Here is a 23,629-nt window from a genome sequence, read left to right as displayed (position 1 = left end):
TGCCATAATAGGTTATGTTTTTGTATAAGACCCATATTTTCACCGGAATTATTACAAACGTTACAGTCATCAGCTAATGTTACACGTCTAGCATAGACACTTCTAAAGTGGATGTAAATTAATCATATCAGTTCTAAATTACAATTTTGTTAACATTTTTAACCTGTTCTTCAGTTGTTACACTATATTTTTAGTTCAAAAAAAGATAGAATTTAGAAGGATATTTTGAGGGGATAGATTTTAAATAGGTCATTTTGAAGACACTTTTGAGTAGACAGAGTCACTACATAGTCATTAAAAAACAGAACTTTACATATTTTTATAAACAGATTTTTAAATTCTAAAAGTAATAAGTGACCATAGGGAAGATTTGGAAAATACAAACAAGTATAAAGAAGAAAAAAAAGTCCCCCTAGTCCCGCTGTCCAAAATCAACCACTCTTTTTTTTTCCCCCAAGCCAAACTGTATCCAGCTTTATTAAAGATTCTTTCCATAAACATGGTATTGCAGGTAGGACATGGGCAGACAGTTGTTAACAGTATACAACAACTTTCAAACTCCTTTCTTCAATGGACTACCAAAAATCAGAAAGCCACCATAAAACCCAGTGAAGTCTTCATCTGATGTTCCAACAGGGAAAGTTGAGAGTGAGGGCTGACATTTCACATTTAGCATGTTGTTTAACAACTTTTCACAAGCCGACCCTGACATTCAGGAAGTGAAATGAAAATGGCAGAATGTATCTGAAGATCTACAATCTAGAAATGGAACCACTACTCTTTTGACAGGTGCCATCTCAGTGGCATCACTGGGAAGCCCAGATTGCCTGACACACTGGTAACAAATGACTGGGGGTCAGGTCCCGACAGATATCTGGGCTCAAGGGATTTAAGTCTATGCCGAAAGATGGAAAAGGAGAAGAGGACATAAAAGCGAATTTGTTTTTCCATACCACAAGGCTTTTGTGCTAAGATGGCCATGTGTGTCAGAGTCAGGGAATCCTTCTTCCTGGGAGCCAAGAGGAAGTCTCTCAAAACTAGAAGGGAAAGGTGTTTTCCTCACATCAGTCCAGCTTCGGAGACTGTATCGGTGACATTATGTCCCTTCTCACAAAAAAACAACAATGAAGTGTTCTGTGTGCTGACAACATAGCCTAAAAAAAAATTAAAACAAAATTCTGCATTTTTATAAAACTTGATAAAAATAGTATTTCAAACTGTACAGTCACCAGAAGCACGCAGTTATCAAAAATGCACACACTTCAGTTGGCATCTCCAGCACCTTCAGCTTTCTGTGCCTGGTCTGTTTTGGCATCTCCATTTTCTGCAGGGTTATTCCCCTCCTTGCCAGCATCAGCTTTTCCCTTTTCCCCTTTGGGTACCTTCTCTCCCTTCCTTGCAGGTGCCCTTTTAGGCTTGGGCTCTGGCTTTGGAGGAGCAGGTTTAGGAGACAACCTCATGGATCTCCTCTGTGGTTCGTCCTTCACCTTGGCTTTATCTCCTTTAGCATCCCCTTCAGCCCTTCTCTTGGGCATGGTGGTGTTGGCGACACGGCGGCAGCGAGACGTAGGTGCTGGGCGTGGGATGGTGCAGCATGCCAGCTTTGGTCAGTCCATCGTTCTCACCTCTTCTTCTTCATACTGCTCCAAATCAACCACTCTGATTAGTAAACTCATTGACTATTGTGTACATTTGTTTGTTATTTTTCACAATTAAAAATAGTTTTTTTCTCACACAATTTCAAAGGATGCTTCCAATGACAGCAAAATGCAGTTTTCTACAGAAATTTATCCAACTTGATAAAACCAAGAGTTCTTTACTTAGGACAGGTATATGAGCTCTCTGTAAGAGCTTCCCTAATTCCTATTTCACACAAATTTTCTATTATTCCAGATTTTCAAATGTGCTTAATTACTTAATAAATCTAAGTCATCAACTGAAAAATTATGTTTCTAAATTTGTGGCATCTTTAGTTAATGCTTAAAAACAACAAATAATAACAGCTGATACCTATTATCCTATGGGAGTCTGTAAAATGGGTTTAAAAAAAATTCTTTTTAAAGGGTCCATCTACTAAATGAAACCATCCCTGTAAACTTATAAAATTAATGAGGGAAGAAGAAAGGAGGAGAAACAAAAATGAACCAAGCTTGCAGCACATTCAGCATTAATCACTAGGTCAGGTTTGCTCTCTAGTCTGCTAGACCTTAGATTATAGTTCTCCTTAATTGCTCCATAGGTAACAACTTGAACATTATGAAATATTAAGTTTTCCCTTTGAGATTTTTTTTAACTGTTCCAAAGGCACATCACACCTTTAAGATATTATTATTATTATTATTTTTTTTTTGAGATGAAGTCTCATGTCACCCAGGGTGGAGTGCAATGGCACAATCTCAGCTCACTGCAACCTCTGCCCCCCGGGTTCAAGCAATTCTCCTGCCTCAGCCTCCTGAGTAGCTGGGATTACAGGTGTGTGCCACCACACCCAGCTAATTTTTTGTATTTTTAGTAGAGATAGGATTTCACAGTGGAAAATGATAGAGAACCCAGAGATAAATCCATTTAGTAAACTCATTTTTGACCAAAGTGCCAAGAACATACATTTCTTATAGGACAGGTCGGATGTTTGATGAAATCTCTCATTGTTTGGGAATTTTTCTTTCACGTTTGGAGGATATTTTCACAGGTTATAGTATGCTAGGGTAAACATGGTTTTTGGGTTTTTTCCCCCTTTAGCACTTTAAATGTGTCATGCCAGTTTCTCCTGGCCTGTAAGGTTTCCTGTGAAAAATCTTCTGCCAGAAGTATCAGAGCTCCAGTCTATGTTATTTGTTTTTTTTCTCTTGCTGCTTTTAGGATACTTTATCCTTGATCTTTGGGAGTTTGACTATTAAATGACTTGAAGTAGCCTTCTTTGGGTTAAATCTGCTTGTTGTTCTGTATCATTCGTGTACTTGGATATTGATATTTTTCTCTAGAGTTGGGAAGTTCTCTGTTATTATCCCTTTGAATAAACTTTCTGCCCTCCCCTTCTCTTTTTTTACCTCCTGCTTAAGGCCAATATCTCTGAGATTTGCCCTTTTGTGACTGTTTTCTAGATCTTGCAGGTGTGTTTCTTTATTTTTTATTCTCTTTTCTTTTGTCCCCTCTTATTTTCCAATAGCCAGTCTTCAAGATAACTATTTCTTTCATCTGATCAGTTCTGCTGTTAAAAGACTCTAATGCAATCTTTCATATGCCAATTGCATTTTCAACTTGAGAATTTCTCCTTGATTCTTTTTGGTTTATTTCAGTCTCTTTGTTAAATGTATTTGTTAGAGTTATGAATTTCTTCTTTGTATTATCTTGAATTTCTTTGAACTTCCTCAAAAAAGCTATTTTTAATTCTCTGTCTGAAAGATCATGTACCTGTTTCTCCAGGATTGGTCCCTGGTGCCTTATTTAGTTCATTTGATGAGATCATGTTTTCCTGGATGGTCTTCATGCTTATTCAAATTTCACCTGTGTGTGGGCATTGAAGAGTCATTATAGCCCTCCCAGTCTGGAGTTGTTTGTACTAGTACTTCTTGGGAAGACTTTCTGGTTATTTCCAAGGACTTGGGTGTTGTAATCTATTCTGTATGTGCCTTAGGGAGCACCACAAGCCCAGTAACACTGTGGTTCTTGCAGACTCATAGAGGTACTGCTTTTGTGGTCTTGGATAAGATTCAGAAGAATTCTCTGGATTACCAGGCAGAGAGTCTTGTTCTCTTATTTTCTTGTAAACAAATGGAGTGTCTCTCTCTATGCTGAGCTGTCTGGAGCTGAATATGGTGACACAAACACTTCTGTGGCTACAACCACTAGGACTGTGCTGGGTCAGACCTGAAGCCAGCTCAGCATTAGGTCTTGCCCAAGGCCTGCTGTAATCTCTACCTAGCTACTGCCTGTGTTTGCTCAAGGCCCTTGGGCTTTAAGTAGAAGTTGGCAAAGCTAACCAGGCTTGTGTTCTTTCCTTCAGGATAGCAAGTTTTCCCAGTCCCCAGGTGGGTCCAGAGGTGCCTTTTGTGAGCCAAGGACTATAGTCTAAAACCTTAGAAGTCTACTTAGTGTTCTGTTGTACTGTGGCAGAGCTGGCAGTCAAAATATGAGAAACAGTCTTTCTTGCTTTTCCATTCCCTTTCCACAGGCAGAGCAGCCTTACCCGTGGCCACCACCACCACAGGCCCATGGGGAATACTGCCAGACTACCTACTGCCAATGTTTCCTTAAGACCCATGGGTTCTTCAGTCAGCTTATGTTGAATGCTGCCTGACCTGGGACCCACCCTTCGAGGCAGTGGTTCTGCTCTAACCCAGGGAAGGCCTAGAAATGTCATCTAAGAGCCAATGCCTGGAATTGGGGACACTGAGCGACCACTTGGTACTCTAATATCCTGTAGCTGTGCTGGTACCAAGGGGCAAGACAAAGCCTTCTTTACTTTTCTATTCACTTTTCTCAAGCAGGAGTCTTTTCCCATCACTATTACAGTTGCAGATGTGCTGAGTCTCACCCAAAGCCAGCAACTCTCAGTGTCTCATGCAAGCATCACCCATGCTATCTGGGTATCGCTTCTGATTATTCAGGGCCCAGATTCTTTAGTCATCAAGAGATGGGTCCTGCCAGGGAGGGGTTCTTCCCTTCTGGCCCAAGGTGTGTCTTGAAATGTTATTGAGGAGCAAGGGCCTGGAAAGGAGGTCCCATGTCTCTGACTTGGTACTCTGTCCTACTGTGGCTGATGTGGTATCGAAGATTCAAGACAGAGGCCTCTTTACTCCTCCCTCTCCGCTCCTCAAGCAGTAGGAAGGAGTCTCTTTTGGAGCCTCAAGATGTGCTGTGTGAGGTGGGGGGAGGGGTGACTCAAGCACTCTCTTAGCTACATTAGCTGGTATTTTAGTGGTTTGTATGTTTTCCCAGCCTCTGGCTCTGAGCCTAGTTAGCACTAGGACTCACCTAGGAGTTGCAGTCCTTGTGGCCTAGACCTCCTTTCAGGTTTATTTAGATCATATATTAGTCCATTTTCACACTGCTGATGAAGACATATCTGAGACTGGGTAATTTATAATGAAAAAGAGGTTTAATGGGCTCTCAGTTCCATGTGGCTGGAGAGGCCTGATGATTATGGTGAAAGGTGAAAGGCACATCTTACATGGCAGCAGATGAGAGAATATGAGAACCAAGTAAAAAGGGAAACCCCTTATAAAACCATCAGCTCTCGTGAAACTTATTCACTAACATGAAAACAGTATGGGGAAAACTGCACCCATGATTCAGTTATCTCCCATTTGGTCCCTCCTATAACAACGTGGGAATTATGGGAGCTACAATTCAAGATGAGATTTCGAAGAGGACACAGCTAAACCCTCTCAGATCCCCAGAGCACTTTAGCCCATGGTGATGAATCTAGCTGGAGCTCAACTTCTGACTTCTGGGGAGTGGCAATTCCCCTCTGCTTAGGGCTGGTCTAGATGCTTCCTCCGTGGTTGGGCATTAGCTGAGTTCAGCCTGGTTTTGCTTTCTGCTATAAAGTATTACTGAGTTTAATGCAATGTCTCACAATACTGTGCTCTCCCTCTCCCAAGCAGACAGATTATCTCTCTGCATCACACATGGTCACTGCCTAGGGGATGACGGAGGGTTGGTGTCAGCAATTCAAGACTCTTTCCTACCCTCTTCAAAGCCTCTTTCAGCCATATGAAGTTAAAACCAGGTACTGTAAGCACAAACCTGATTTTTGGTTATTATGAAGGTGTTTCTTTGTGTGTAGATAGCTGTTAAATTGGTATCCTTGCAGGAAGAACAATCAGTGTAGCCTTCTATTCTGCCATCTTGCACCATCCCACTGCAATTAATTTTTAATTTTGACCTTGTAACCTCTGTCCTTGCTAAATGTGTTTGTGTGTTCTAGTAATATTTTTTGTAGATTCCTTAGGGTTTTTTACATACAGGATCATGTTGTCTGAGAATACAAACATTTTACTTCTTTTCAAATGTTTTTGCTTTTAGTTTCTTCTTCTTGCCTTATTCCTTGTTCTAGAATCTCTCATTCAACTTTGAATAGAAGTGTTATAACATACATATACTTGCCTTATTCCTAAAACATTTAGTCTTTCATTATAAGACATGATGTTAGTTGTAGATTTTCCATATATTCCTTTTGAGGAAATTCTCTTCTATTACTGCCTAGTTGAAAGCTGCTTTTAATGATTTTGTTTATTCTTCAAAAATTGGAACAGTGATATAATTACTATTATATTGCCTTATATTAGTAATTAAACTTTTGTAGACCTGATTTTTAGAGCAATTTTAGGTTTACAGAAAACTTGAAAAGAATATACAGCATTCCCATTTATCAACTGTCCCCCTTCCCACAGTTTCTCCTATTATTAACATCTTGTGTTAATGTGGCACAGTTCTTAAAATTAATGAGTTAATACATTATTAACATACATTTAATATAGTTATAACTTTTACTTTAAATAATCATATTTATCTATAAAATTTTAAATTATGTTAAGAAAGGAAAATTAAATTTTCTTTATATTTACTCATACCCTTGTTTCCTATAGTTTTGAGTTGCCATCTAGTATCATTTCTCTTCCGACTGAAGAATTTCTTTTAACATTTCTTATAATTGAGGTCTGCTGGCAACATATTCCCTCAATTTTTGTTTTTCTACATATATGCTTATTTTACTTTCATTATTCAAGGCTGGCCTTCCTTGGTGTAAAAATACCAAGAAATGCATTAAATATATTGTTTTAATTCCTTTGGCTGTCATGGTTTCTGATGAGAATTCAGCTGTCTGAATTATCATCTTTCCATTTATGGAAAGTGTGTCATTTTTTTCCTGGTCCTGTTACACATTTGTTTTTTATCTCTTTGGCTTTCAGCAGTTTAACTTTTATTTCTAGGAGAAATTTTCCTTGGGTTTATATTGGTTAGATTTTATTGAATTTCTTGGACCATAACCTACTGTTTTCCATCAGATTTGGGAGTTTTTCATCTACTATGTCTATAATTTTTTTCTCCTTTATTACTTGTCTTGCTAAGATTCCCCTTAAATAGATATTGGATCATTTCCTGTGATATCACAGGTCTCTGATGTTCTGATTATTTTCCATCAGTCTTTACTCTTTCTCATTTTTAGATTGGGTAATTTCTCTTAACTGATATACAGTTTTACTGATTATTTGTTGCTGTGCTCATTTGGTGAATATTTTGTTTCATTTACTATACTTCTTAGATGTAGAATTTTCTTTTTTTTTTTTTTGGTTTCTATTTTTCTCTGGAGATTTATTCTGTGTTCACTCACTGTTAGCATATTTTTCTTCAGTTCTTTGAATATATTTATAATCGCTTTTTTGAATTATTTTATTGCTTAATTCAACATCTGATCCCAGTCATTTATATTGTGTGTATTTTTTCTTTAGTAATTTCCTGAAGACTTTCCTGTTTGTTTTGTTTTGTTTTGTGTATGTAGAAATTTCTGGTTGAAAACTAGACATCGCAGAACATAAAATGAAATTACTTGGCCTTCTGTCATATTCATTTGAGGGCTTGGCTTTTTGTTCTAGTAGGCAGTGAACTTCCTTGGGTTGAAACCACAAACTTTTGTCTTCTGTGAGGTATACAGCTTATACCCTCCCTCTGCTACTGTGTTAGCCTGAACCCCTGCAGTTCCCCCTGGTAGCTCAAAAATTTTGACAGAGATGATGCTTATCTTCTCTGTTGTTTCTTCGTGTCTCAGAATTTCCTCCTAATTGACACTGGCTATGCTGACTTTGGGCTCAATACTCTGGCACCTCAAGCCTGTGTAAATTCATCTTTCTGCCACTCAAGCTGTAAATGATTGAAGAAAGTTCTCAGTTAATAAAAGAACCACAGATTTTAAAAACCAGGTGTTTTTTTCCTTCCTGCTTTTTCACTAGGCTTCATAGGCCTGGCTCCCTTGCTTATGTGTAATATTTCATCGGTCAGGAATTTGTGTACTTTGTGCGCTGAATTTGAGTCTCATGCCTTCTGAGATTGGCTTGGTGCTAAGATTTTTTCCTTTAAATTTTCAGCTGTTTTTCCAGCTCTCTAGTTTCCAGCGTCTTCAGCCCTTGTGATATCATTTTTTTCTTCTCCTTTTTTATAGCTGTAGCTATGGAGTTTGGTATGACCTCTCACTTCTTACCCCTTCCAGTTTTCAAAATAAAACTCTCTTCAGCCTTATGTGTGCCCTTGAAAGTTTAAAGTATCTTTAATTTGTTTGTTTGTTTTGATCTAATATCTTATTACTGGTATCTCTGGGGTTTTATATGACCACATCAGTTTTTGAACATAACTGGAAGTTAAACTACTTTATCCCTATTGATTTTAAATAGTACATTTTAAACAAGGGCTTCTAAGCATTCAATAAAATTTAAATGAATTTTTTTTTTTTTTGAGATGGAGTCTGTCTGTCTCCCAGGCTGGAGTGCAGTAGCACTATTTTGGCTCCCTGCAACCTCTGCCTCCCAGGTTCAAGCGATTCTCCTGCCTCAGCCTCCTGAGTAACTGGAATTACAGGTGTGCACCACCACACCAGACTAATTTTTGTATTTTTAGTACAGACGGGGTTCCACCATGTTGGTCAGGCTGGTGTCAAACTCCTGACCTTGTGATCCACCTGCCTCGGCCTCCCAAAGTGCTGGGATTACATGCCTGAGCCACCACGCTCAGCCTGTAATTCCAAATGATGTTTTAGACATTAACTTACACCTCAAACTCTTCCAAGTTTTTAAGTTCATGTTTACATTTTATACTTCTCTTTTTTTAAAGAACAGCAAATTATATTTTAGCTGATAGACTTTCCTCAGTTTCTGTTAATTACATATGTATCTCTAATAGTGCATTTAAAGTCACTATTCTTCACCGCTGTAGATATCTAGGCATTTGATTGGAAAATAGTTTGGCATTGGACTTAGTAGCAATAATGGAGGACTTGGAATTAAAAGGCACCAATCAACTTAGAAAAACAAGCCCTGTAGTAACACAAGGGAAAAAAAATATTCCTGAAGGCAGTACCTTGGGAAATAAAGGTAATAGAAATGAAATCACCTAAGTGGATGACCTTAATATTTCTGGACATGTTCCATAACCCTCACACATAATAGTGGACTGGTAGCTGGGAGACAGAGAAGACAAAACATAAATGTGGAATTTCAAGGATATTCCTATTTTCTGTTAAATTGGCAGGAAGTATGAATTACCAGAGACTTTACATATAGTCAGATTGCTGAGTTAGTTTCACAGTTTCAAATATTAAGCACTCTTTTTCAGACATTCTCTCACTTCACTTTCATTTCATATGAGTTCATATTATTTTATACCCCAGGCCTTAAGTGTAGAAAAGTTTACTGCTGTAATGTATGCTCTTTATCTGCCTCACTCTCACCCTCTCTTGCCTTTTGGTTTCACAGGGTGGTAGGCAGTAAAGCAGGATCTATATCTACCTGTGCTGATTGATGTTCACTCTCCTTGCCATAAACTAAGTTGATCATTTAAAAAGTATGATTACTTTAGCACTGGATTTAGCTTGCTGTTAACAGAGATTTCATGGTGATCTTTTCTTATTTCAAGGCCCTTAGCTCTTACCTAGATTTCTTGTTAATGGAGTATCTCATTCTCATCAACAGGGCTTGGGTTCCTTTGAACAAACATTATTCTTACCCATAATTCTGATAACTTTCTGGTAATTTAATTGCAATTACCCATCCTCTTCATTCTCCATCAGTTCATTTTAGATACTCTTCTGATTTTCTTTTGTCTTTCACAAGATCTTTGAAATCCCTTTTTCTTTACATCTTAATATGATCTCCAAAAAATGTTTGTTCAGTTTATACTTCCTGCCACAAAATGGTACTCTGCTTGAAATTCCACATTTATGTTTTATCTCCTCTGCTACAGGTAATAGCCAGTCTACTCTTACCTATGGGGGTTATGGAACATGTCCAGAAATGCTAAGGCTGCCCACTTAGGTGATTTTATTCCTATTATCTTCATTTTCCAAGGTATTAGCTTCAAGATGTTCTCCTTGTGTTTTCTAACTTCATTGGTAATGCTGAGCATTGACACAGCTTTTCAGTTTCTCAGCTTAGAAGCAAGGAATGTTAAAAAGTTACTATCATTGCCTTTAATCATGAAAAAGACAAGTAGAAGGAATTAGTTCTCTCACCCAGGGACATCGGTGTGTATGTATACCAGTGGGAACCAGATATTGTGTCTAGGTAGAATCACTTATCACACTGCAGCTACTTTTCACCTGGTAATTTTAGCCAAACTAGGTCATGTTATAAATGTCAACAAAGCAAAAGAGGGAATAAAATTTCATCTGAATAATGCACATACATTTCAATGGATCTTAGAATCTTTTCTAGGAAACAGGATTATGAGGTAAGAGGTTTTTTTCATTGCAGTGATAAATGTGAATACAGTTACTATGATTCTTTCTTAAGATATTCACTTTGGCCTCATTCCTTCTTTCCTTATATTAGAAAAAAAAAATCTGAAGTTTGCTTGTAGATAAGAGTTTTAAGCCAAATAAATAATAGTTATTATACTGATTTGGTTGAAAAATACATTTCTAATTCTTCTTTAAAAACTGTAATGAAATATAGTGCAATGTCAGTCACAAAACCATTATTTTGATAGCTAACATCATTTGTATTCTAGGCTAGAATTTTAAAATCTAAAGTTCAAAAAAATAAAATTTTATTCACATTGTTGATTTTGCCCAGTGACACAAGCTTGATGTTAATATTAAATTAATATAGGCAAATTAGTTAAAGTAAGAAGAGATAACATTTACCACTTTCATATGTTGTAATTTTTATTTCAATAACCAGAATTGTAGGTTTCAATGCTTGAAATTTGCTTTAATTAATAGATTTGACAAGGAACCTTTAATAGGCCACTGCTTTTCAGAGTTTCAATTAAACCTCAAGAAATAATATGGTCCTGCTGTGATTTTTAAATGCATGCTTTTGTGGTTGCATAAATTGTGTTTTTTCATGAATATTAGGATTGTAAATGAAAATTAAGTCTGGATTCTGATTCTTTTCCTTTCAAGCTTATTAGCATAAGACCTTTTAGGATCACTGTGACTCTCTCCTTGTTAGTTTTAGGCCATAACTTAGCCCTGATTATAAACAAGCTTTAACTGTTTCTTAAATTTTTTTTTGTCATGAGCAAAGAAAAATTACTGTAGTAAATATGTATTGAGACATATTCTTGTATTTGAAAACTTATTGTGGGAATCATATTTTTGACTCCCAGCTCAGGACAGAATTAGGGTAGATTATTTTATCTTCTTATAAAATATTGTAAAATGAAGATATGCCTATAGACATTACAATTTAGAGTAGAGGAGTTTCACATTAGAAAAATGCTGATTTGCCTTTACATTTAGTATAAAAGAAGGAGTACTTAGCATTTATAATTTATCTGCTTTAAACATAATTTTTTAATTTTCCTTTATACTATTTTTAATCCTGCTTATAGAATGAAAGATGAGTCATTGAACTTGTATCTAAGATTGATGATTTGTTTTAGTCGGGGGCAGACAAATACAGCATTTTGGGTTCAATATTTAGGGACAGGTATTCATATGTAATAAAACTTAGCACTTGAACTGGCATTGATTGTCATTTTTGATGATCCTAGCAGGATCAACATTGATCAAGTAAATATAATGATCGAATTTGCCTTCTTCTGGCAAGATAGGCAAAGAAGCAGGACAAAGCATAAAGGCGTGACAGCACTACAGCATTACATCCATTCAACTGTACTTCAGAGAACAGAAGTGGCAATGATGAAGGGTACTGTTCAATTCAGCAAGCAATTATTGAGCAGCTCTATAGCCCAACACTGTGTTAGCTGCTAAAGGATATAAAAGGAGAAGACAGTATGATTTTGCACTAAAGTAGTTTGTTATCTAATTTGGAAGACAAATGGTTCATATACGAAACGGCTAGAAAACAAAAAATGACAGTGTATAATCGAGTGTATAATTATTCATGCAACAGAATACAAGCACAATTTACTTGTCCAGCAAGTGAAAAGATAAATATATATGTAAAATTTTGTGTGGCAACATAAAGTAACATAGCCTGAGTTAATTCAGGTCTTTGGTTATTTCAGATGGAAGAAAACCCCAGCAATTTAAATGGTATTTATTTAAAATATCCTTTATTTTATTTATTTATAGCCTTTTATTTAGACTACCTAAAAACACTAATTAGAGATATGATTATTCCATACCTGAGACACTAAAAAAAAAAAATTAATGATTCAATCCATTGAGTATAAACTTTATTAGGTTTTACTCACTATTGATTCTTTGCCTTATATATCATAAAGGTTCATTCTGTCTATTTTGCAGTATTTTCCAGTGTCCAGGTATTCTGATTATGTTAATTAAAAAGGTAGGTCTCAAAGAGCATAGTAATCTCCTTAGCTTTGTATAAGGAGTCCATGTAGCAAAGCAGCCTTACTACGTTTTTTTGTTTGTGTTTTTGTTTTTATTTTTTTTCTCCATTACTTGTTAAGTAGTAATGATGTAGTAGCATCTTAAAATACTTTAAAGATTCAGCGAGGGAACTTTCTCCTATTCTTTGCCACTCCTCGGTATTTTTTCACTGTACCCCCATAGCTCTTGTACATCTCATGACATATATCATTGTATTTTAATTTAATAAATATATTTGTCTAGTCACTGGACTGGCTTCTTTGCGTTATAACCATGACTTCACATAAATGTTAGTATCTCATAGATTTCTAATTAAATACCTACTGAATTAAGGAAACATGAATTTGTGAAAATGCTAGTGAAAATTTGTTACTGTGTTTATTTCTCACAATAAATAAACATGGGGTGCATCTTATAGTTATGTCCAGTGGGAATCCATTATCGATTCCCAGTGATGCAGACAAGTTATTTTAAAAAGGAAAAAAATGAAAGAAAGCAGCCTCCTCTTTTACCAGTCCCCACCTCAACTATATAATTTTCTATAAGAAAATTGATATCAAAAGCTGTGATATCCATTTCTTTGTACCATCAACAGTTCTTGAAGTTGCCTTGACAAGCAGACTCCTTGAATCAGTCCAAATACATGATATATAGATATATGTGTGTGTAGACATCTTTAGGAAAAACAGCTTTTCAGGTATTGATTCAACAGTGTCTTCCTCCCAGCTTTACACTGACTTAATGATTTCAGATACAGTTTTGAATTGCATCTCAATTGTGGGGAGTGGGGATAGTATTTAGTCTCTGGCTCCTCCTTTTTAATGTTATTTCTGAGACTGCCTTGGAGTGGTGGTTCAAACCCGGAATAAATGCAGTTTACTGCCCATCACTCCATACCCTTAAGATGGTTTTATCAGCTTTTAGAAACTCTCAGATGTTCTAAAATAAGATCAAGCTGATCTACATCCTACTGGTGGTAGGTGTTAGTGCTATCACACTTTGGCAAAATGTTTTTGACTTGAGATAGAATCATTCACCCAGGGATATCTTGTTAATAAATTTACTGACTCCTCACTTGGAATTTCTGATGTAGCAATTTTTAATAATACAGCTTTTTCATGTCAGCCAACAAGAGTACATTCTGACTCATTCTATTTATAAAAGGATACAAAATCTATAATATTAGAACAGTTAGGTATACTTAACTTTGGAGAACAAAAATAGAGGTAAGGGATTAGTAAGCGGACTTCTGAGGATGTAGGTAATGTTGTTTATTCAGCGAGAAGTGGTTATATGGGTGTGTTCATTTTGTGATAATTCATTGAGTTGTATAAATGCTACACTTTACTAAAATCTATGGAAACCAAAGGCTAACTTTAGCAGCTTTAGTCGGATGACAAACTTATTATTTTTCTTAAACTATGGGCAGAGTTTTCTTCTAACTTTCAGATTCCTACAGTATAAAGGAAAAGATAACACTATTTTAGTATGATAACTAAAATGCTCTTGCTCTTTTAAAATCATCATTACAAAGTGTATTTATTTTAACTTTTATATGACTGGTATTGGCTACCTAAAAGTCTTTAAAGAAACTAATTGTGAAATAACAGTTGAACATGACTACTGGAGTAGCCACTTCAGGCCAGTCCAGAAAATAGCAGATAAAGAATATAAAATGTAATGTTTTTAACAAAAAACAAAAGTCACCCCATATTTAAAGAACAGTTTAAGGTATCTTTAAAACAACTGCTCCTGAACTGAATGATATTACTTCACACCCCTTCCATGGCAAAGAGGTTATCTAAGTTAGTTGTACCCAACTACACCAAGCTGAAGAACCACTTCACCCTGAACTGAATTTTGTATGGAAGCTAGAAAGAACCACAGACTTTACTACCATATTCTAATTGGCAGGAACCCTGCTTCTGATGCTAAAAAGCTTGTCAGGATTGCATATTACATCAATTTCAGAAGTCCAAGTTACATTTGGGTATGTTGTTTGTTACCAGCCACAAGTAAGCTGCGTTTTTGTAACTTATCTGCTGGCTTACTGGGCTGAACCACCTTATGAATTTTTGATTAGAAACAGAGGACTTTGAGATGTTGCAAGTGGGGGCTCAAAAAAGAGTATTGTGTGGCAGATAACAGGCTGAATATCACTGTCCTTAAAAAAAAAAAAAAAGAAGTCTTTTAAATTGAAATATCAAAATCATGATTAAAATGAAAACGAGGGCAAGTGAGCTAGGATAAATTCAATCCTTGGTGTTGGTACCAGTTTCACCTCAAAAGGACCTCAGCATAAATGTTCAGAAAGAAAGATCAACCACCTTGGCGAACATGGAGAAAACCCATCTCTACTAAAAGCATAAAAATTAGTTGGATGTGGTAGCAGTTGCCTGTAATCCCATCAGAGACAAGAGAATGGCTTGAACCTGGGTGACAGAGATTGCAATAAGCCAAGATAGCGCCACTATACCCCACCTTGTGCAACAGAGCGAGACTCCATCTCAAAAAAATAAAAAATAAAAAAATAACATAGATCAATAGGCTGAAAAATGTTATAAAATTTGATGTTGCATAATTCCTTAAACATAAAATTACAGATATGTGTGTCAGGTACTGTTTTAATTGCTTTTATATATTAACTTTTTTAATTCTCAAGCAACCTCTGAGATACAAGATAAGACAAGAAGTTACGTATGTGTACAAGGTCATACAAATGACTTTTAAATCCAGGCAATCTGATTGTAATTCCATGCTCTTACCTTTAAAGGGATTGGTAAATTCCATCTAAATGTGTGCTTATATAAAATATGGAGCATGGTAGCATTTATAATATTTATTCATTCAACAAATATTTATTGAATGCTTATGATTGGACCAGGCACTATGTTAGGTATTTAGGATATGATAGTCGCCCCCCCATCCATGGTTTTTACTTTTCACAGTTTTAGTTACCTGTGGTTAACTGTGGTCTGAAAATAGGTGAGTATAGTACAATAAGATAATGTATGTGCGAGAGAGAAAGACTACATTCTCATGACTTTTGTGACAGTATGTAGCTATAATTGTTCTGTTTTATTAATTGTTAATCTCTTACAGTGCTTAATATACAAATTAAACTTTATCACAGGTATGTATAATAGGAAAAAACGTAGTATATGTAAGGACCATTGCTATCAGCAGTTTCAGGCATCTATAGGGGGACTTGAAATATATCTCCCACAGATAAGGGGGACCTGTTATATAAGAGTTTATGAAAGTCCTTGACCCTTGTGAAGTCTGTATTCTAGTAGCAGTTCACAGACAATAAATAAAAAAGTAAAACAACTAGGTTGTCTAATAAAATATATACTTTGAAGCTTTGAAGGGAATTGTTATTTCATAAGGTGGTCAAGGAAGGCCTCACTGATAAGGTGACATTTGAGTAAATATTTGTAAGCTGTGAGAGGATAAACTGTGAAGACGTCTGGAAGCAGAACATTCCAGGTAAAGAAATCAGCAAAGGCAAATTCCCTGAGACGAAAGCGAGCTTGGTGTCGTCATGAACAAGGAAAGAGTATGACTGAAGCACAGTAAGCAAGAGGGAGATTGGAAGAGGAGATGAGAGGGCTGTAGTAGGACAGATGATGTAAAGCCATTGTTAGGATTTTAGCTATTGTTTTCAGATGGGAATCCATTTGAGGATTACATAGAAAATCAAACCTCAGAATCTTAAGAGAAGGATTCTAGAAGAATCCTTGACAGAATCCTTGATAACTGAAAAGGTGAGGTTTTTACATTAACAGAAGAAGTAAAGAGTAATAATAAAAAATAGGAATATCTTCAATCAGTGATGCTAATGTGCCTGAAGAGTCAGGGTCCCCAGTAGGGGAAGGAAGAAAAAGAAAGTGAACGGAGGCTAAAATCTGTACTGGCATTGTAGTTAGAAAGACTAAGGTCCGAGTGGACATTTGCTATGGAAGTCAGGTGACAGTGGAGGTCAAAGTAACAAAGGCAGGCAGGGAAACTCTTAGCAGCATCAGAGTAATACAGTGAAATTCCTCGTAGAAATACGATCAAGTAAAGTCAGAGAAAGCCATTGGACAGCTATGTCAATCAACTTGGGCAGCTTTGCTAATGAGCATACTCTTAAATCTGGCAATTGAAAGGCTGCCTGTTTAAAAACAAAGTGATGAATAGCGCTGAAAAGAAAAATTCAATTTTAGAATGAGCTCAAGGTCACATGGACAGGAACAATTACCCGTAGTTTACATAAATTCTCTTGGTAGCAATAATCTAATGCATATGGCTTTGAAGAAGAGTAAAATTTTTACTTTAATACAGTAAAACAGGTAAATCATGAATGATGTAGACTAGTTATGCAATATATTTGAAATAAAGTAAAATTCATTGTTCAAGTGGAGAAGCCATTAAAGGTCCAGTAATGATGCATTTAAATAAGGTAATTTGGCTGGAACTGCATTCATCTGTAAATAATTTGCCCACAGATCGGGTTAGGAACTTTCTAAAAAATAGTACTAGTTCTAAAAACATACCCAATTGGATAATTTCACCTATACGGTTAAAGAGTACTGATTTTAAAAGGTTCTTAGAGTCTGTTTTGTGAAGAGATCTTTTAAAGTATAATGGTGGCAAAGCACAGGAAGGCGCTCACATGCAACAGCAGCAGTGCTAGGGAAAAAGGGCAACAGCTGTGCTAAGCAGCCACTTATAAAAGAGTTGAGTAAGAGCAGTCTTTTCAGAGTCTGATACCTTTCATTTTACTGGAAAACTCTCACTTAGTCTGTATACATCTTACTAATGAATTTCTTCAAATATAGAGGTATTTATAAGAGAACATAAAAATCATTTGTATAATTTCAGATCTGTGCCTTTCGTATATACTTTTACCATTTATTTTTTCCATTTGTGAAATGTGCCAGCACCTACTTTAACAAACTGACACAATTGAGAAGAAAGAGTGTGGGCTACTAATAAGAAGCTCATCAGTCAAAACATAGTCAGAAACAGAACAGGTTGCTAATGAATACTTAATTCTTTTTAGGAATGTGTTTGGTCCAACAGGATTCAGAATTATGAAAGCTGTAATTCCCTTTGGCTGCAAATTATAGGAATGTTGTTTGCTTGTTATATTTTGAGCTCCAAGTTGGATCAGTTGCTTTCTTGAACAGTTGAAAAGCTGTCATTTAAGCATTTTAGATATTTCACTTTTCTATTTCAATCCTGGGTTAGATTTGCTGTTTCTTGGCTCTCACCTCTTCATCTATTACAGTTTTCTCCCTCATTTAATTGGGGTATATCCTCAAAGATCTTCCACAGAAAAGGCATAATGGAGATACAATTTCAGAATTCTTGAAGGTCTGAATTGTCTCTGTTTGCTTTCATATTTAATGTGTGGTTTGACTGGGTATACAGACTTGGGTTTTTAAAATCATTCTCCTGTAGAACCTTGAAGACATTTCCTCCATTGTGTCCTAGAATTTAGCCTTGCTGGTGAGAAATAGAATTCCAGTTTCATTCACGTTCTTTTGTTGGTAACGTCTTTTTTCCCTCCTTGGAATCTCTTAGGATTTTCTTCTTTACCTTTGGTGGATATATGTATGTAACATCGCAGTTTTACAAATCACATGATTTTCAATTTCATTCTATCATAAGTTCATAAACTTGAAAAAAAATGACGATACCGAGCTTTTATTTTAAAATGTAGATAAATGTTACAGAAAAAAAATTGGCGGGCACAATGGCACATTCTATAGTCCAGCTACTTGGGAGGCTGAGGTGGGAGGGTCTTGAGCCCAAAAGCTTGAGGCTAGCCTGAGCAACATAGTGAGATCCTGCCTCTAAAAAAAATAGGCAAGACTTGTAAGCTAAAGTACTCTTAGGAAATATTTCAATCACATGAGTAGGCATTATCTTTAATCTACTTTTTATTATTATGGTTAAATTATGAGCAAAGCTCATAAAATGCAATAAATGCATTTTGTATTTCTTGCAAGTTTAGCAGAGGTATTCAATCTTACATCCTCTGATCTGTACTAATATGCACTCTTACTGAGAAGAGTTAGAAGAATAACAGTAAACACTTTGTGAAAGATTTTAAATGACAACAAAGGTAAAGGGTCAGAATGTCATTGTTTCAAAGCAATTTTCTTAGTTGTAATAAAGGTAAATTTAATAAAAGTAAAAGCAATCTGCTCCCAGAATGTTACAGTATTTTGTTTTGAATAAATTTATATTCTCTGGAAATCAATATGGCTTATGCTACACACAAACAAGGTCTGAAAATAGTAATGCCCTCGAGTTCCAATAGGAGGCGATCTCCTTGAACTGTTTAGACCAATATGAAAGGCTACTTCCTGGAAGAAACAATGCTTCTCAGCAAGATATTTCTTAAAATACCATTTCCAGAATTATTTGTAGCCACTATAATAAAACGTTATCAGGAAATTGTCAGATGGTTCATAGAATTGGTGACAGAAAAACTACTCATATATACTGTACTGCATGACAAAAACAGAATTTTTCATGATTAATGGGTTAAAAGGCAAGAGTTTTGAATGAACGCAGATTGGGCAATTCTCAAATCTTTGATGTTTTTATTATATGTCATCCTGACCAGTTTTCACTAGTTTAATATAATTTTGAAATGTTTCCCTAAATGTTACGTCTGTTAATAGTTAGAAACCAGCTTAAATTCCCATTAAGCTTTATTCAACAAACCTAAAGCTTCTGGTCAGAAAACTTATAAGCAAGTACCCTCTATGCCATAGAAGGACTAATAGTATACTTCAACATTTTACAGCTGGTTTTGAAAATTTAAAAATATGTAGGCTCCCCAGGAGTTTATACTCAACAATATCAATTCTACTTAAGACATAAAAGTCTATTTCTATTGGCAGCAAGATGAAAATCCCCAGCTCATACTCCCTGTGTGGGGCAAACACCCAGGGAATGATTCCAGCAAAGCATGGAACTAGGTTTGTGAAGGAGAGACTGGGCTTTGACATACTACCACTGGATAATACATAAACCAGTAATCATCTATGTCACTTACAAGAATGCATCTGTTTAATGTCTTCAGTTGTTTAACCATTTGGATGATCCTAAATTTCCTTGAAACCTTTACGTTTAGGTTTCCAAAAATCTATTTTTCTCCAAGATTAAAGCAATTCTAGCATTCTAATAGCAACATACTGTGTCAACAAGTTGATTTTTAAAGTGTATGTCTTCTATTGAAGAGCTCAATGAAGTTCTTATCTGTTTTCTCTTTAAACAGAGTAGAGAGCAGCAAAGTTTGTTTTTTTGTCAGTGGCAAATTTATACTCAATTTAAACCATGGCTTTCAACCAGAATTCCTATACTAAAATAACTTTTACAAGAGTCATAGTGGATTTTTTTATACGTTTTTGGTTAACCAGCAAAACTCACACAATTTGTTGGCATTAGTAACAAATCCTTTTTAAATGAGCTTTTATTTCTCCCATCAAAACTTCTATTTCCCTTCAAAAAAGCCTCATCATAAATTTATTCACACATTTGTAAGCGTTATTAGAATTGCCATAATCAATGAATATTGAAGAAAAGGGGACAAGATGAAAGGTTTCTTTTTAATTTGTAAAAAAACTCATGATTCTGTACTTAAAAGTAGCTCACATGGGGCTTATATGAGCTTTACCTCTCTTTGAGCAATACATTTTAAGTCAGGAAGAAAATAAAACCTGACTGTTGTAGCATTTAGCTTTGTATTGGAGTGGTCTTTGCAGGTAATGCCTACTTCTATGACATTTAGAAGATTCATAAAGTGCTGGTCAAAACAGTGGAAACAATAGCTGTCATTTGATCAGTTGTGTGCAAACCAATTAAAAGGCGTGTCATAACTATTTAAGCATATGAGGTAATTTATCGTTACCTTTCATTAATTAATGAGTTCTACTAGTAAGAGTAGGGTACTACACTGGGGGCTCCTGTTCTCACAGAGTTTACAGCCATGCATGACATGAGGACTGCTCCAGGTTTGCTGTATTTAAACAATTGACAAGGCAGAAACTCTGTCTTTTCTTCAGCTGATTGGCACTATCTACTTATAACTTTGCTTATTTTTCACTCCCCCTGAAGAGAACAGAGTCCAGAATGGCCAGTGGTATTATCAGAGTAGAAGAGTTGAGGTGTCATAAGATAATGACACCCTTGAATTTCCTTTTACTGCTTCATCCAAGTGAGCATAAGGACAGACAGGCAGAAAATAGTAGATCACTATGTGAGGCCAGAGTGAGTCCTCTTAGTTTCAACAAAGGAAAGACAGAAGGCAAGTGAACAAGGTACATAAATATAAGAACATAAGTATAGACAGGTAAATAAGGAAAAACAGGAGGAAATGGAAGAGGTAACAAAAAACGGTGAAGAAAAATTTGGGAAGAGAGAGGTAACATGAGATGAGGAGAGCAAAAGAAACAGAATGGAGAAGAGAAAAGAATGGAGGCAATGGAAAGAAGGGAGATTATAGCAATCTCCTTCTCTGGAATCTGCCTATCCCAAACATAAAGATTAATTGTAATGTTTTAATTACAAATTAGCTTTTCCTGAGAAAAATGGTCATAAAAACATAATTCTTATAAACTTGTGATATCTCAAATATTTAAAATATTTTCTAGTCAAACATTTAGGGGGTCATTATTCTCCAAAACTAGCTGGCTTTATGTAGCTGTTAGGAGTTCTTCACAACTGTTCCTTAGCCATGTTACATGCGATCTCCATGGAGAACCTGAGAAGTTACACTTGAAGAGTTTCTCCCCCTTTGGTCTCCTAGGCAAGAAATCAGGAGAAAAGAATGCGAAAGAAAAATCACTTTTGTCAACTGACACATCACACTTCAGTAAATCCGGGTATTACTTAGGGTCAACTAGAGTAATTCAACATAAAGGTAAGATAATGGATAAGATTTTAAAAGCCAAGTGGTGATTTCAGACTTACAGCTATTGTTCTAATATGTTGGGTAATCACTTTCTTTATAAACTGCTGGCTCCCCAAAATGTAAAGAAAAATTATTCCAGACTACAAGATTAATTTACCTCTACATCTTTAAGCTGAAGTAGATCCTATTTTTTGTTATAACAGACTTTTTATATTTATTTAGTCAGATTCCTCACATTAAGAAGGAGGAATCTGAGGCCAAGTAAGATTAAGTGACTAGTTTATGGTCCTTGGGTAGAACGGGAATGAGGCAGAGGTTTCTATTCCTAGGTCACTTCAGGACTACTACTTGAGGTATGTTAGAAAAAAGACATAAGTCAAAGAAATTAGAACATGAAGTTGAGTATCAAGTTTAGTAAAAAGGATATAGTCATTGCTTCCTTACAATATTAAAAAGTAGTTTATCTGTAGATGGACATTTTTTTAAAATGGTTTCTACCATTAAAAGTAAAACTGAAGACACAAGATTAGGTTAGACTCTGTAGCAAAATCAAAACAGCTTATTTCAGCCTAACAACTTTTTAAAAGTAAATGGCAAACCGCAGATACCTACATATCTGTAGTTTTGTGAGCCACCATAAAATCTGCATACTCTGTACCAAAGTAAAAAATTTCACTTACTGACACAACGTTTACTAAAAAGTGCCACATACTATATGTAAGAACACTTACTTAGGCTGGGCACGGTGGCTCACGCCTGTAATCCCAGGACTTTGGAAGGCCGAGGCAGGCGGATCACAAGGTCAAGAGATCAAGACCATCCTGGCCAACATGATGAAACCCCATCTCTACTAAAAATACAAAAATTAGCCGGGCATGGTGGCACTTGCCTGTAATGCCAGCTACTCGGGAGGCTGAGGCGGAAGAATCGCTTGAACCCAGGAGGCAGAGGTTGCAGTGAGCTGAGATTGTGCCACTGCACTCCAGCCTGGCGACAGAGCAAGACTCCGTCTCAAAAAAAAGAACACTTACTTAGAGAAGAAATAAAGTACAGGCTATCTAATTCTTAATATGGTAAAAACTCTCTATCCTCTCACACTCTGCTTTAATTTGTCTTTTAGTTAGCCTGGGTAAAGTAAATTTAACGTCTCAGAGGATCCCTCAACTCATGTGAAAAAACTCTTAATAGTTTCTGTGTTACGTTAAACAAAAAGGCAGACCTATGTCATCTGGAGTCATTGGGCCCTAAGTTATCTCCTAAGGTAACTAACATCTGGAGATGTACATTCCTTAACTCTGAAGATAATAGCTATGAAGGTGAATGCCAATAGCTGCTGTAGGTTTCACAGAGAGATTTAATGATTATGCAGATTCTGACCATATCTAACATAATAACAGATAACAGATAATTGTACCATAAGATTTAGGAAAAACAGTCATTTAAAAGTGTTAAAAGTTTTGTTAAGGTATATAAATGCATATCTGTTGCCTATTAGTATGATGATATGGTAGACAAATTGCCTTTGTCAGGTTTTAGTTTTGGCTCTGTCACTAATTAGCTCTGATTTTTGAGAATTTCAACTGCTTCAACAAATGTTTACTGAGGGTTACATACATATCTTAGGATATCCTCTCAGCAAGCCTAAGGGTTTACACTATTATTATTATCTTACAAGTAGGGGAACTGAGGTTTAGATTGAATTTTTCTCAAGGTTCAATAGCTAGTGGCCTGCTTCCAACGCTTATATTATTTTCAATAGTTTCTAGAACTATATTCCTAACAGGTCCTTTTGACCCAGTGGGAATGAAAGGGGAGGGCAGAAGGAGCTATATAGGATTCCAGCCCTTCTACTTCTGCTTCAACCAGAGAAGTTGCCTGTTCATTGTTTTAATATGTTGAGCTTTCTGGAAATGATTTTAGAGAATAAGGGGTTCTGTAGCATAAAAGCCTGGTCTCACAAAATTATGCTTTACTAGAATAAAGGGGTAAAAATGGTATTAAGGTAATATAAGAACCAACTGTGCAGTCTAGAAATACAGTAAATAATAATTCTCACTGGAAAGCCTTCAAAAAGGAAATGCATTTGAGATGGGCCTTGACAAGCAGATAAACTCTTGATTTAGTTGAGGGATTCCATCTGGGGAAACACTAATGAAAGTGCTTAAATTTTCAAATGCTAATTAAAATGTTTATTTTTAAAA

The 23,629-nt window shown here is 36.0% G+C and overlaps 1 protein-coding gene and 1 pseudogene across 4 annotated transcripts in view; one reads left to right on the top strand and one right to left on the bottom strand.

Moving 5' to 3' along the window:
• Positions 1–23,629, top strand: part of COMMD10 (COMM domain containing 10) — a 203,730-nt gene that overhangs the window by 128,482 nt on the left and 51,619 nt on the right. Inside the window, exon 6 of one of the 4 annotated variants that reach the window (XM_032273654.1) lies at positions 4,172–4,647. The exons of the other annotated variants lie outside the window; for them this stretch is intronic. Coding sequence (XP_032129545.1) covers positions 4,172–4,297 — 126 coding nt within the window. The 3' untranslated portion in view covers positions 4,298–4,647. Of the gene's footprint in view, positions 1–4,171; positions 4,648–23,629 lie in introns of those variants that run through there. 4 annotated transcript variants of the gene reach the window in all.
• Positions 1,244–1,536, bottom strand: LOC116548387 (annotated as a pseudogene).

Source organism: Sapajus apella, unplaced genomic scaffold, assembly GCF_009761245.1.
Source record: "Sapajus apella isolate SASKATOON/1434 unplaced genomic scaffold, GSC_monkey_1.0 scaffold1, whole genome shotgun sequence".
Lineage (NCBI taxonomy): Eukaryota > Metazoa > Chordata > Mammalia > Primates > Cebidae > Sapajus > Sapajus apella.
The sequence above is the reverse complement of the archived record's forward strand: the minus strand, read 5'-3'. Positions and strand labels throughout refer to the sequence as shown.